This window comes from Rhamphochromis longiceps, linkage group LG8 (assembly GCF_057381845.1).
Source record: "Rhamphochromis longiceps isolate RC_006_pf linkage group LG8, R_longiceps_female_GT1.1, whole genome shotgun sequence".
NCBI classification, from domain to species: Eukaryota; Metazoa; Chordata; class Actinopteri; order Cichliformes; family Cichlidae; genus Rhamphochromis; species Rhamphochromis longiceps.
In genome coordinates, this window is record NC_140564.1 from 19,869,495 (window position 1) to 19,885,364 (window position 15,870).

At 46.0% G+C, this 15,870-nt stretch overlaps 1 protein-coding gene and 1 pseudogene across 1 annotated transcript; both read right to left on the bottom strand.

Annotated features, from left to right (window-relative positions):
* Nucleotides 1-5,138: 5,138 nt before the first annotated feature.
* On the bottom strand, nucleotides 5,139-7,342 carry LOC146663570 (zinc finger MYM-type protein 1-like). Its single transcript, XM_085416414.1, has one exon. It carries the CDS (start codon nucleotides 7,047-7,049, stop codon nucleotides 5,202-5,204), a length of 1,848 nt encoding a protein of 615 aa, XP_085272540.1. The 5' UTR covers nucleotides 7,050-7,342; the 3' UTR covers nucleotides 5,139-5,201.
* A 69-nt stretch (nucleotides 7,343-7,411) lies between these two features.
* Nucleotides 7,412-12,795, bottom strand: LOC146663571 (uncharacterized; annotated as a pseudogene).
* Nucleotides 12,796-15,870: the final 3,075 nt, after the last annotated feature.

Consider the following 15,870-nt stretch of genomic DNA (forward strand, 5'->3'; position numbering starts at 1 on the left):
TCGAGCTGCCTAACATAAGCCCTGGGTGGTGAACTCACACCAAGCAACTTAACAACATCGGCTGCTGGACTTAGCAAACTTTCAAGTATTTTCCTAACCTTTTGCACATCACTAAGAGAGCAATCACTGACAAGAAGGTCCACTTGTGTGCGCCATGTTTCATAGTCTACCTCACCATTGGGCCTAGGAGCACGGCCAGAAAAGGTGCGCAGTCTGGTTTGTGTAGACCACGGGGCTGTTGAGTCATTTCTGATAACGTGCTCAACGACAACTTTTTGAATCTGAGGTGGGTTAAGGAGACTGCGGTCGATATTAACAGGGTTCACCACAGCACTATCAGGTGCATTGTGGGTCTGTGTGTAGTGATTAGGTTCATCATGATCACTAGCTACAATGTCATGGAGGGATGTGTCACCATCCTGAGCTGTGTGTGGCTGTGTGTCAGGAATCTCAGAGTTATGTCGAACTTCTTTGACCTCACTCTGAATAACACTCAAGAAACCTGCTTTACCACTATCTCCAACAGCCTTCAGTTCTTCTAAATATCTACGAGCTAACTCCTTGCCTACCTCTTCCTGAGCAACATCTCGAATGGTTTTGACAGACCAACCGATAGCAGGATCCTTGGGGCTCGGCAAGTCGCCTAAGATCTGGGGGTTGATCTTGGAAATGGCTTGATCGGACAAATATTGTATCAGGACTCTACCCTCTGGCTGGTTTGATTCATCTGGAATTCGAACTATCCGAGAAACTTTACCATTTACTGAAAAAACACTAGCAATGTCATCATCTGTGTAAATCCCTTCAACGCCAGTCACAAAAAGTGAGCACTGGCCATCTACATCAAAACGTCTGCAAAGATCCATGTCCAACACAATAGGGTCAAGGAAAAGAGGTAGGTGTTGTGAGCTGGAAAGTCAAGGTGCTACTTTTCACCAATCTCCTGGCTGGCTCGCCACTTGTAACGCAATCTGTACTTACGCCAAACCTTTAATGCGTGGAAATCAGGACTGTTGACCTTGGGCAGTTCACTAGGTGTCAGTGTCATCAATTTCACCCCGATGTTTAACCCAGAATCACAGTTTCTCTAAAAATAGGTTACAAGAAATCAAATGTATCCCAAATATCTATATCCTGTCAGAAGCTAGTTTCGTAAAGGAGATTGGTAGTAGCTGCTCCACCACAGGAACAATAAGGCTTCCAGCACACAATGGACACCACACTTACTTAACATAAACACATTTATTAGACACAATTTTAAATAATAAACCCCTTTTTTTTTGTAGTGCCTTTCCACTCAGTGTCATAAGAAAAATAAAATAAATAAATAAATAAAATCAAATATGTATCCTTTAAGGTCCTTTGGCCAAAAAAAAAAAAATCACCTGAGCTCAGGGAAAAATAAAGCGCATCGTTGGGGCCCTTTGAATTGTTCCTACCGCTCTGTTGGAACGGTGTAGCATCCAATAATAGCATCCAGCAAGCAGCAACGACCATCTATTTGCCAGGACGGTTCGGCAGAGTCATCAGATGAGGACTTCCACAAGGCAGTTCATCCAGTAGGATCCAGGGCACCAAAAGGGCAAACAAACCAGCCAGAGGAGTTCGTGTAATGGCGAATGCTGTCGGACTCAGCTCCGCTTCACGTTTGTAACCGCTACAAGACTTTTTCCCGAATTTCCAGCTCGTAGAGGGCACGAGAGCAGCATGCGCCTCATCGGATGAACGGAAGGAAAAACTCCGTAGCTGGACTAGAGAGTGGCTATGCGCACGGCACAGTGGTGCGTTCAGTGACCACAAATAATCAGAAATCCCATACTCAACCAATGATCTGGGTTACACAAACAACAAAATGGTACATTACCACCACCAACTGGTATGGAGCGTGGACTGGAACGTCGATAAAAAAAAACTAAAAAAAAACCCCTCAAATCCTCCCAAACAATTTAGTGTCTTTTGCAAACTGTAATAAGGCCTGTTAACTTTCACTTCTTGACTACTTTTGCAGTAATTCAATAAGATCCAGTTTCATTTTTATGCTGCTGAGGTTTTGGGTCAGTTGTCTTCTCTCCACCTGATACTTCTGACAGTGTAATATAACATGTTCTATAGTTTCCTCTTCTCCACAGTAGCCACATTTCCCTGTATAATGTTTCCCTATCATGAATACTGTAGTGTTCAAACCAGTATGTCCAAATCCTATTCTATTTGTTTTTTTGTTGTTGTTTTTTTTGTTTTGTTTTTGCCTGTCCCGTTAGGCTCTTTTGCCATCAGAATTATTGCCTAAAGGCGAAGAAAGATGCCCAACGGATTTACTTTACCAAATGGACCATCCCAGCCTTGCCGTAATGGTCTATTTGATTCACCTTTTATTGTTTATTTTATTTTATTTTCACTTGCTAAATACGGGACAGACTTGACTGGGGAAAAGAAAGGGGAGAAAAAAAGAGGGAAAGAAAAACAGCGGGGAAGAGGGACGGGGGAGAGGGGCAAAAAACAAAAACCAACAAAATAAGCAGACAAAAAATACATATATCAATCACCTGGATCACCTGTTGAGAAAGAAAAAAGAGAAAACAAGCAGAAGGAAAAAAAAAGAGCAACATAATAAACAACATCACGATGATCTATGGGAATATAACAGTAAATACTAAATATTGTCCAGCACGTAAGATCGACAGCGCACAGTGTGCTTTGAGATAGGAGCCAAAAAGGGTGTCGTTTGTGTGTGTGAGCACCCGTGTGTACACCTGTGAGCATGAGCGCGCTTGTATTTAAATGATCTGCTAGAGGGTGTGGGGGAGCCACAGCCCCGTCCTCCAGGGCATGAAGCAGGTATGGAGGAGATCAAAACTCCAGACATCCAGAGGCCCTCAGAACACAAGAGACCAAGGAAGACCAACAGAGGGGCAGCTGCGCCACTGTCCCGGAAAGAGCTGAGGAGAGCCCCAGATGAGAGGTCACTCAGCAGCTGCGGAGCAGAAGCCAGGGGGAGTTGCAGTGACGTGCCCGTGAGCTCGGCCGGCAGCCAGCTGTGCCTGAGTGACCGAGCCCCAGGCCGAGAGGCTGAGGGCACCCCACCCCCGAAGTGGCCCGAGCGAGCCCCAGGCTCCAGGCCCCGACAAGCAGCCACCAAGGAGTGAGCCGGTGTGTACCTGGACGCCCACCCCCGGACACAAAGAACCACCAACACACCGATGTCTGAGGGCGTCTGCCACTGGCAGGGGAAGTGGTGGGGGAGATAGTCCTCCATACATTGGAGGGCCTGAGATGTCCCCAGAGAGGTGGCGTCTGATACCCAACCTGACATATAGACACAGACATACAGGCACACACAGATACAGACATCCATTCCCACCCTCATGCTCTCATATGCAATTACTCAACACTCACCCAACGTGGAGACAGACATGAAGAGACGCTGTACACACAATCACACTCCCCAAGCTTACTCTATACCCCAGGTCTAGGTACCCTTGTCCCTGGAGGGGGAAACTGCACCCAGACCCAGGTAGTGTTACCCTTTTCCCTGCGGTGGGGAGAAGCAGACCGCCCCGACTCGGCAGCAGCAGGGAGGCCCCACATTCCAGACCCCAATCGGACGGCCAACTCCTCCTCCCAGACCCCCCGCTCCAACAGTTCGCAGAGAACGGGGGTGTGTGAAGACTCCAAACCTCCCTCCGCCCGCTCATATGTAGTGTTGATGCATGTGTGTTCTAAGGTGCATTTAAAACCCAGGAGGGCATGGAGCTACCTGCCAGAGAGCAGCAGGTAAGCGCATAGCCCCTCCTGATGGCCCTCAATGTCTACATGTATTTAAAATTGAGAGGTGGGCAACGACGCCAGGGGTGAGGTTGTACACCCTGATGGTCTTTTGGATTCCGTGTAGCGTGCCCACCCCCAAGGTCCTATGTGTATGTGTTATGAGAGTGTGAGTAATGTCTAAGTTGTGGGATAAAATTGAGGCACAGGCAGCCAGAAGGGGACAGAGGGGGGGGATGCCTCCCCTGCACCCTGGTGACACACCTTTACCCCAAGGCCCTGCATGTGTGGGTGATTGTGGTGGAGCGGGAAGAGGGAGGCAGCTGGGGATGGGGAGGGAAGGAAGGGAGGGGCAAGTGACCCCTCCCTGGGGCCAGCTCCCCCGCTGACCCCAATAGGCACCCCCATACTCTGCAACCCACGAGGGAAAGGGGGCCCAGGCCCATCCAGACCGGGGCCCAGTTCAGCAGCGCCGCCTGGCCCCACAGAGCCCGGGACAGCCCACCCAACCCCACCACAGAGAAAACTGCACCCACCCCGTCATACACTCATCTTCCAGACTACACAAGACGATAGACGGCCAGGCTGAGATCTTCCGCCACCTCTCCTTTATCTCCCCCTCCTGCAGAGTGAGTTCCTGAAGAGAGAAGACCACCTGCAAGATGTAACAGCCTCCCCCACCAGTTGAAGAGCCCCCCAGGTGGCTCGATGCACTGGCGGCACCCGATGCCAGGGCTGGGCCCCCATACACCCACCCGCCCACAACCCCGGCAACACACCAACCAGGACCCAAGCCCCCAAGGCCCAGCCAGGGCCCCAGCCCAGAGACGGAGCACCCCCAGAACCTCACGCCTGTCCCAGACCCACCCAGGGGCAGCCAGGCTACCAGGTCAGTAACCCACATCCGTCAGCACAGACCCTCCCCTAGCCCCGCTGCACGCAGCCACGAGGAAACTGTCACCTAAGAGCCAACAGAGCCCTTAATAGGCCATGACCGCAACCCCGGGTTGAGCCCTCCAAGGAAGATGGTCCTGGGGAATCCCCCGACGCCCCAAGCCTGTCCCTACCCCCACACCAATCACAACAGTGAAGGTGGGACCAAACTATGACCCCCCCACCCCCACTAGGTGATGGAGCTGATCAGGGGTGTCACTAGGTTTTAAGGACAGGGGGGGCTTAGCCCCCAAGAGATGCACACGACATGAACGAACGTAGTGAATGAGCACAAAATTTCACAAACAGAAAACAAAGACTGAGAAATTGTTTTCCTACTTTTTTGGACAGATTAAACATCCTAGGCCACCAATAGATCTATTGTTTTATTTCAGTCTGCTTTATAATACAGTACAACAAAAAAACAGAGGAAATGTGTTTGCTGCATCAATAACAAGAAAAAAACTGAAAATAAAAAAGTACATTTTTCTGGCTGCAATCACCAGTTACTTGGTGGGTGGAAGCATCAAAGAATGACGTCTGTTTTTAAGAGTGGCAAATCGGTCAATCACTCTGTTGTGACTCAGATGCTGAAGCGTGTCTTTTTCAATAGACATGACTGCAAGACTGTGAAGTCTTTTCTGACCCATTGTTTGACGCAGCCAGGAGTGCAGCCGACGCAGTGCACTAAAGGACCGTTCGCACGAGCAGCTGCTGACAGGCACTGTTAGGGCAACTTGGATGGTTGCCTTCAGAGAGGGAAACATGTCTGAATCAAGGAGGTTGTACACAGACAACATATTTTTGGGTGGACATCCAGCCTCTGTTTTCCGGGTAAGAAAGTTTCTGGCCACCAGAACCTCCTCTTTTTTCAGGTCAAGTCTGTAGTGCTTTGCAAGTTCATTCAAGTGTGGTTCACTCAAGAAGTTCTCAGATTTAGGACTGCATGCCTGGACGCCTTTTAGCAGCCCTGCATCTACACTGCAAAATCTTTGATCAAGCTCGCCAACCATCCGATCCACACAAGGGAAAAGTAACTCTCTTTTCAATGTGTCTGAGTTGTTCAATTCAGTGCGTGAACCCACAGTTGCCTCCAGGACAAAATCCTCCATTTCCCTCTGTTTGTGCCTTGTCTTGGCACCTGGTTCAGGGATACTGTGGGTGTTACACAGGGCCTTGGTTTTCTCATACAGCTCTGTAGCAAATGCATCTGAGTGTTTGCCCTTAAGTGTGTCACACACAGCTTGTTTGCAGATAAAAGCTTCTGCCAGGTCTAAAGTCTCTTTCTGCAGGAATTTGTGGAGTCCTTCGGTTACAGACAGAATCGACTGAAACATCAGTAGTGCATAGACTGCTGAGAACTTGTAGAGCTTTGCTCTGAGACCAACAGCTATGGGGGATCCAATTGCAGATAGGCACTCCAAAATGGCAGGCAATGTCTCAAGAACTGCACTGATTGATCGCAACTGACATGCCCAGCGAGTGTTTGAAAGTTGCACAAGCTCAGTTTTTGTCAATCCAAGCTTTGCCTGAGTCTCCATGAACTTATGATGATTGACTAGGGAGGTGCTGAAGAAAGAATACACACACTCCAACAAGCTGAAAAGCTCCACAGCCTCTGGGACAGCCTTGCAAGTATTGCACAAAACCAGGTTGAGTTGATGAGCATAACAATGCACATAGATAGCCTCAGGATGGAGCCTTCTAAAATGTGCTTGTACACCTCCAGTGGAGCCACTCATAACGGCTGCACCATCATATGTTTGTGCTACACACTTAAGCTCTGCAAGACCATAGTTTTGGATCTGCTGCTGAATCTCATTTGCAATGGACTGGGCATCAAATGATTTTATCTCTGCAAGTGCAAGGAAACGCTCCTTCACTGCCCCCTCTGACACGTACCTGACACAAACAGCTAACTGTTCTGCCTTTTTATCCCTTGCCTCATCCACCATGATGGAATAGACTTTAGACTTTGTCATTTCAGATACAATGACACTAGTAACTTCCTGGGCACAACAGTCAATCATGTCATTCTGGGATGTTGGTGAGATATACTGTGCATTTGATGGGGGATTATGTTTTTGAAGAAAAGCATCAAACTCCTTCAAAAGCTCCATGCACGCAAGAAAATTCCCTCTGTTTGGGCTGTCTTCACCTTCATCATGGCCACGAAAAGGGAGTCCCTGTCTCCCTAACATAGAGGAGACTGCAACAATTCGTCTGAGATACTCTCTTCTTTCGACTATCTCACTCACATTTGCAGTTGCTATCATCTGTGCAACGTTTCCCTGTTTGCTAGTTCCCTGGTAGCTTTTCCATGTAACAACACTGTCCTTATGTGTTTGTGCCATCTCATGCTTGCCAAAGATGACTAAAGCTTTCTTCCAGTTTTTGCAACCGTTACTGACCAAACTATCATGTTTGATGTTTTTGCCAAACACTCTACATGGGAAGCAGAAAGCTGCATTCTGGTTGACTGAATATTCTAACCAGTTGTGCTTTTCAAACCAGCTGTGGTTAAATGCTCGCTTCTGTGTACCAAAAGTATCATGTGGATAGCTCTTCAGCTTCACCTGTCTGGGCCCTGTGTCTTTGTCACCTAAATCAAACCCTGTAGTAGAATGAGTTGCTGCAGCTGCTTCATCATTTTCCCTCTCTTGGCCTGTTTGCTCTCCTCTCTCTGTAATAACTTGATCTTCCTCTGCCTCTCGATCTATTTGCTGCAGCTCCTCTGTCTCTCCTTGCTCTCTCTGACTTGAACTTGCCTGTTGACCTTTTTCTCCCTCAGCCACTCCTTCTGCCTCACCCTTCAAGATACATTAAAACATACTGAATTGTAATGTAAATTGCTAATATCATGACTTCTGCTCCCGCTCCACAGTAATTTGTTGCTCCCAAATATTTTGAAGTTACAAACATTATATTTTGAGCACGCATGTGACTAAAATGGTTGTAATTTAAAGCCCTGAAAAATATTACTAAATTACTTGAATTGAAGTAATATTAAAATAGAACCCTCAAAAATATGTGAGTCAGGCTAATTTGACTTATATACATATCTCTCTCTTTGCTCTCTCCACTTTTTAACCTTGACTCTCCTAAATAAAAGCTCAAGTTAAACAGGTCTTATATGTTGTACCGTGACTGAAATGTTTCATATTTCATATCCATATTGAGTCCCATAAAATTCTAATCAGACTGTCTCCATCACAAATGACTCCATCCTTTGACTCACCTCTCCAGCAAACGTCTCTCCCCTCTGCCTCTCTGTGCTCCTCTGCCCTGACTCCTACAGGTTAATGGGGATGGAGTGATTATTATTATTTCCACTGATGATAACCATACCTGAATGAGCTCAGCTGGATTTTTCAGAGCTAAAACGAGTGACAGAAATTAACATTATGCTAACAATTTAACTTAGTGCGCTAGCCAGGTTTTTATTTACAAAATGGGGAGCACCTGGTTCATTATTTACATGGGACTCTCTGCTGTTAGCTGGAGCTAACTAATTGTTACTACCAGCCAGTGATGAAAACTTACTTTCTTGAAAAACTTGCGTATATCCATGATTTCTTGCCGTTTGCCACATGCACGCTAGTGTTTCTGCAGGTGTATACGAGCGGAGTGTAAAGTAGCAGTGAAAACGAGGACTGGATTTTCAGTCATGTGGATGTCCCCTGTGAACAACTGGAAGGGATTGGATAACGAAGCACTGACGCTACCTTAACAATGTAAAGCGAAAGGGACCAACCGAGTTATGATCATATTTGTGTGAATAGCGACAGGTTTACATTATTATTTCTTTAAACTCATATTCCTGCATCTTTATATTGAATTTGTCTGCAAGTTCTGTAAAAAAAAATCGAATAAGTTAAAAAAAAAAAAAAAAAAAAAACCCCACCAAATTATTTAGGGGGGCTTAAGAATATTTTAGGGAGGCTTCAGCACCCCTAAAATAGGCCTAACGACGCCACTGGAGCTGATCAAAGGAGCCCAGAGCAATTGATCTGATGTGGTGGCAGAGGCTGTATCAAGACTAATGTAATCTAATAGATAATTTCTATATTGGTTAAAATTAAGATTATTTTTATTTTTCCAGTTCATGAGGACTGTTTTCTTGGCTATGCATAGGGCAGTGAAAACCATATGGGCTATATTCTTTTCTGTAGTGACATTATCTAAGCTGCCCAACAAACACACTAAAGGGGAAGTTGGAATGTTACATTTCAGACACTTTGATAAGTCTTCACATATCTCGCGCCAAAACTTTTGAACTGGTGGACAGAACCAAAGAGCGTGGATATAATTGTCCGGTGAATTGGTTTGGCAGTGTGAGCAGTTGTTGGTAGACGTAAAGCCCATCTTGAACATCCGATGACCTGTATAGTGCACTCTATGTAGTATTTTGTATTGAATTAATTGAAGACTGGGATTTCTAATTAGATGAAAGGTTTTTAAGCAAATCTGAGACCAGAAGTTTTGGTCTAAGTTAACTGATAAATCCGCTTCCCATTTTGCAATAGGAAGTGATATTGATTCATCTCTTTTAGAAAGCATTCTGTATATTTTGGAAAGTGATTTTGGGGTTTTAAGAGTAAGAAATTGAACCACACTTGGTGGTGTTTGTAGTTCAACTTGACCCGGTTTAAATTTCTTTTTTACTATGGATTTAATTTGTTGATATTCTAAAAATCTTTTCTTGTTGATCCCATATTGTGTAACTAGTCTGTCAAATGGAATAAATTCTGTTCCTTCTAATATATGTTTTAAGTATTTGATTCCTTTACCACTCCAATCTGGAAAGTTTATCATATTATTGTTTTGTAATATGCAGTGTTGGGTAAGTTACTTTAAATTAGTAACTTAGTTACATTACTAGTTACTCCTATCAAAAGTAACTCAGTTACTTCAAGTTACTAGTTACTTTTAAAGTAACTAGTTACTAGGGAAAGTAACTTTGGTTTTACCCAGAATTTTCTTATTAATGTGTTGCTTCCCTAACTGGATACCCAGCAAGGATGCCAGTCTTCTAGCTTGCTTACATGTTAGCACTATCCTTCCACAAGTACACTGTGCCACCTAATGGCCTGAACCTAAAATGGTTAAAATGGCAGTGTAGTAGTGCGAGTGCAAGTTAATGATGAAATGAATGAAACTAAATTAGAAATTAACAAAGTTTGTTTTATGTGTCACTTTTTTATCTGTCTGTTTTAATTAATTTCTATTGTTTCAACCCTCTACAAATGCAATCACATCATTTTGGGTTTGTTACAGCAGTGTTATAAATCTAATCATTGTATGTAGTATCACTAGGAAGAAGCAGTGGATCACAAAACACAACATACAGTGTGTTGAAACTTTTGAAAGATATTTATTTTTGCCATTTAAATGGACAGAAAGTATGCTTTTAGCAGTGCCAACATTAAACTGTACCTCAGACCATTTAGGAGCTGTAGGTATCAAAGTAGGTATCAAAGTGCAAAAAATGTAGTGCAAAAATGATTTAACATAAACACGGTGAGGTTTGTCCATTCTTTGTAAAGTTAACTGAACTCAACTTTGTAAACTTAACTGCTGAATTGCACCAACTGGAGACCTCATGTTCAGTAATAAAAGTATTTTCAGAGAAAGAGAAGAGAAATAAAATTAATTATAAGTATTTTCAGCCCCACAAACAGAAATAAAATAAATAATAAGTATTTTCAGCTTCATAAACAGTCAAACCAAAATAATATTTCCTCCATACAGGCCATGTAGATAAATAAAATATAGTGGTATTTTAAGTGCTTCAGAAGCCCAAGTTTCACTTGGAAATATTAACCTACTTTACCTTGTAGAGCACAACTGAAGGCAACACATCATCATCATATGAGCACTACTCAACTTTGGTTCCATCAAACCAACAATTGTACCTCAAGAGGAGAAGCTTCCCAAACTTATGATCAGACAACTTGTTCCTCTTTGGAGTGAGAATCAGGTTTCCCAGGCTGAAAAGCCTTTCAACTGGGGCACTTGAAGGAGTGGCTGCATTAAGTTTAAGAGAGAGTTTCTTTATCATCGGGAAATGATTCAGAGAGTCTAACCCTGTTGCTCCTGATTTGAGGTACTCGGCTACCTCACCTTCAGCAGTGGCATATATGTCCTCATTCTCTTCAAAGGAGAAGAACTCATCCTCTTTGCTATAACCCGGGTGCTGTGTTGTGTTGGTGACGCTGGTACCTGGTTGTAGCTGATCTTGCTCAGGGAGAAGTTTTCGACACTCTACCAGCAGACATGCCTTTGCGAGGTCCTTCCGCGCCTGGTCATGTAACCAACGAAGCTTAAATTTTAGTAGTGTCACAGCAGCCAGCAAAGCATCTTCCCTTCCAAGGACATGTGCAAACCTTGTTTTGACTGCCTGTAATAATGACACAGTAAAAGTGCAAAAAACATTTTGCATGAGAAAGTATGCATTGTTTCAACATTAAATTAATTAAACATTAAAAACATGCTGTAGTTTTATATAGAATGTATTTTAATTTGTAAATAGTGTGTATTTTACTATGTTGTATTTATTTTATTTATTTATTGGGGTTAAGTATCTGTAACTGTAACAGCATTCACTTGCATGTGACACAACAGCACAGCACAATATAAAAAGCAATTGAGTAATACATTTCATTAAAGATAAACACAAATGAAAATATCATCTCTTACCTGGACAACTGTATCTGGTAGCCCAACAATAATTTGCAGACCATTTTTTATAGCCAGAGTCTTGGTCATCAGCGATTCCAGTGTGGGTATGAGTGTGTCATAAAAACAATGGTCTTCTCCTTGAAGAATGTCCAGTGCCACAGTAAGTGGTTTCATGACTGCACAGTACTCTCTGATACACTGATGCTCCCTCTCATTGAATCATTTCAACTGTAATGTGGATGAGATTGTGTTCAGCTCCACCAAAGGTATCTTTGAAATTCTCTCCAGAGTATAATAGAACGAGTTCCACCTTGTTGTGCAAGGTACTAGTAGCTTCTTTGTAATAATGTCTTCCACAATCTCAGCAGCCACTGTGGAACGACTGGCCTTGTTCCACAGCCCTGCACATTTTGTGGTGGCACTTCTGTAGATGGTTTTTGTTGCAGCTTCAGACAATAGCCACTTCTCCACATCAGTGCAAGAGATAAGATTCATTGTGTACGATGCACATCTCTGATGTGGCGGTAAAGAAATTGCATCATCAACATTATCAGCACCATTCTGCAGCACATCCCCAATCGAAACAAAAGTCACCTCATCCTCCTCATATTCAGAGTCATCTGACTCAGGTGGTGGCTGGTACACTTTAAAAGCCTTGACAAAATTGGAGCCATTATCCGTTACAGTTGATGTGATTTTAAACGATAGGCCATGAGATGAGTTAATGTTGTCCAGCTCAGATGCAATACTGTCATACGTATGTCGACCCATAAATCGCCTGCATGCCAGCGCTGCTTTCTCACGTTTCATGTTTTGTGCATTTATCTAATGCGCGGTCACACCAAGAAAACTTTTATTATGCACAGTCCAAATGTCTGCTGTTGTGGAGATGTATTCTACCATGTCAAGTGTATTTTTGAGCTCTGACTCCATGTTGGCATATTCTTGGTCTAGGAAACTGGAAAATGTCTTTCTGGATAGTGCCTTCCCAGCTCTCCCTCGCACAGGTATATGACTAATCAGTTGTCTGAAAGCATGGGACTCAACCGTTGAGATGGGTTTCATGTCTTCAACAACATACCTGGCAATCAGCCTGTGTAGCTGGGGCTGGGTGATGGACTGTGCAGCAGGCTGTCCGAAATCAAGCTTTCGTTGTTTTGCTGGAATAGCGTCAACGGAGCTAAAGTCACCGACGTTGCCTTCGGGTTCTTTTTCAACTAACTTGGTAGATGCATGCTGTTTCTGAAGATGTTTCATCAGATTAGAATTGCTAGTCTTTGATGTCGAAAGAGTTTTAGAACCTCCACAGAGAGTACAGTTCACGACAATATTCCTGTCTTTTACCATCAGAAAGGAGAAATAATGTGAATATTTCCAGGAGAGAAAACCCATGCCTGGACCATCTTTGACTGCCGCCATGATTGTAGCTTTCGTCACAGTGTGATGTGCGCTTTTTATGTCCAACATGGAAACTGCAGTCGTGGTGCTTTCCTTTGTACTCGGGCCTCGGAAATTCTGCCTTCCCAGTAGGAAGTCAGACTGCAGATGAGCTGCATATGTGTTTAGTAGTAATTTGTTTTTGTAGAGGGCTAGCAAAACAACTGTTTTCGAGGGCGTCGCCATATTGGAATCCAGACTTCTCCGACGAGGCTAACCAGAATGCCGTTTACTCAAGTGTGACATTATTCCCAGGTTCGTGTTCCGATTTCCGAGGTAAGTCGAACGCAACACACGAAGTAACGAATAACGACCCTATCTAAATCCCAGTAACGAGTAACGTGTTCCTGATTTTGGCATAATAACTAGTTACCGTGCTCGTTACCGCAATAATAACGTAGTTACTGTAACGCGTTACTGTCATGGTCTCCGTGCCTGCCCGGTCGGCCCCACAAGGCTACAATTGCTGTTGCTGTTTTCTCCCTCTCTGCCTGGGCGGAGCTCACTGTGGGCTCCCGCCCTTGGCCCACACACACACCTGACAACACTCACCCATCATCACTGGGAGCACTATTTGAGGCTGGAACACAGATCCTCTCGTCGCTGGATGATTGTACCCCTAACGTTAGTGTTCTCACAGCTCTTGTGCTTCATATCCGTGACTTGTGATTAGTTGGTGACCTGCCTTCTCGTCTGCTTCAGATCCCCCCCCCCGGACCTGCGACCTCCCTGCTGCGGGAAAGTGTGTGAGTGTGAGAGAAGAAGACGTGAGCGAGTTACCCTGTGATTTCCCCCCCGGAGTTTTGGATCCCTTCACTGTACATATATTGCACTGCACTGTAAATAAACCACACCTTGGAGATACCTTACCGCTCTGCGCTTGAATCCCTGTACCAGATCGTGACAGAATCATCCAGCCACGGAAATGGATTCAGCAGACCCAGCGGTCTCGACTCCCACCCTCGCCACTTTGGCCGCGATGCTGGCACGCCACGAGCAGATGTTCATTCACCTTCGAGCAGAGCTCGCGAACCTCACACAGGCCGTGGCTCGGCTAACACCGCTACCGGCCGCTCCTCTGGTCGCCGCTCCTCCGTTGGAGGCGCCAGTTCCAGCTGTAAGTGTCGCGCCACCTGTTCACGTTGACAGATTCCTCCCTACTCCCAGGGCTTTCATGGGAGAGATTGATAAATGTGCTGGTTTTCTCACTCAGTGTGCCCTTCAGTTTCGCCAGCAACCGCAAACCTTTTCTACTGATGGTGCGAAAATCGCTTATATCGTCCAGTTACTCCAGGACCATGCTCTAACCTGGGCTCAAGCTGCGCTTCAGGCGGAGCCGGACATCACCTTTTCTGACTTTCTTACTAAGTTTAAAGGTGTGTTTGACAGGAAAGCCACAACTGCCACCGCCGGCCAGCGCTTGCTTGCGCTTAAACAAGGTAAACGCAGCATGGCTGATTTTTCTATTGACTTTTCTACCTTGGCTGAACAGGCGAAATGGGGGGAAGAGGCCCTTAAAAGTGCATTGCTCACTAATATTAATGAGGAAATAAAGAATGAACTAATGCTCCGTGAACTGCCTTCCTCCCTGGATGCGCTTCTGGTTTTGTGTATGCGGGTGGACGATCAGGTGCGCGCACATCGGAGCGCACGCGCGCGTTCGGGGCATGCCCCGCTGGACTTTTGTGGGACCCCTACTGCAGCCCATGGGTCGTGTGACGCCGACACCGGGGATGGGGAAGAGCCCGTGCAGCTTGGGCGCTCACGGCTGTCGCCCGCGGAGCGCCAGCGCCGTCTTGCCTCCGGTGAGTGCGTTTATTGCAGCCGTAAAGGCCACTCTGTCTCCTCCTGCCCAACGCTGGCAAAAGGGCGCGCTCACCAGTGATCGTGAGGGTGCTGGTGGGCGATCTGTCGAGTGAAAGCCCTCTCCCCAGGCTTCTTTTGCCGGCTACTCTGCGTGTTCGGACTGTTTCTCATTCTCTCTCCGTTCTCATTGACTCTGGGGCTGAGCAGAACTTTATTGACACCTCACTCGCCGCCAAACTGAACATCGCCTTGGAGCCTCTGTCACGCCCCCTCCGCGTTCACGCACTGTCGGGCCAGCGCCTGCCTGACATCACTCATGTTTCTGAATTCCTTTCATTATCTCTCTCTGGCAATCACGCAGAAAGGATTTGTTTTTTTTCGTTTAAGGCTCCTCTCACTCTGCTGGTTCTGGGTCACCCCTGGCTTGTCCTCCACAACCCGCATATCGACTGGGAGAAGGGTGCCGTACTAGGTTGGAGTGTGGCCTGCCATATGAACTGCCTCCGGGCTGCGGCTTCCCCCGTTTCGCTCCCACCCACGGCCTCGCCGTCGGACGCCCCGGACCTCTCGATGGTTCCGCGGGTTTATCATGATCTGCGGGATGTTTTTTGTAAGGATCGGGCGCGGTCCCTTCCCCCGCACCGCCCGTACGATTGTGCCGTCGATCTTCTTCCTGGAGCTCCGCTGCCGTCTAGCCGCCTGTACAGCCTCTCCCGGCCTGAGAGGGATGCTATGGAGTGTTACATCTCGGAGTCGCTGGCGGCAGGGTTGATTCGCCCCTCCTCTTCCCCTGTCGCGGCTGGGTTTTTTTTCGTGGATAAGAAGGATGGTTCGCTGCGGCCGTGTATTGACTTTCGGGGCCTTAATCAGATCACTGTTAAGAACAAATACCCTTTGCCGTTGCTTTCCTCCGCCTTTGAACTGCTTCAAGGCATGACCGTCTTTACCAAGCTGGATCTGCGCAACGCTTACCACCTGGTGCGCATCAGGGAGGGGGATGAGTGGAAGACCGCGTTCAATACGCATCGGGGCCACTTTGAGTATCTCGTGATGCCGTTTGGGCTGACTAACGCCCCCGCAGTGTTTCAGGCGATGGTTAATGATGTCCTTCGTGATTTTGTTAACCGTTGTGTATTTGTGTACTTGGATGACATCTTGATCTTTTCTAAGACACTCGAGGAGCACAAGGTCCATGTCCGGCAGGTCCTGCTACGCCTTCTGGAGAACCGGCTCTTTGTGAAGGAGGAGAAG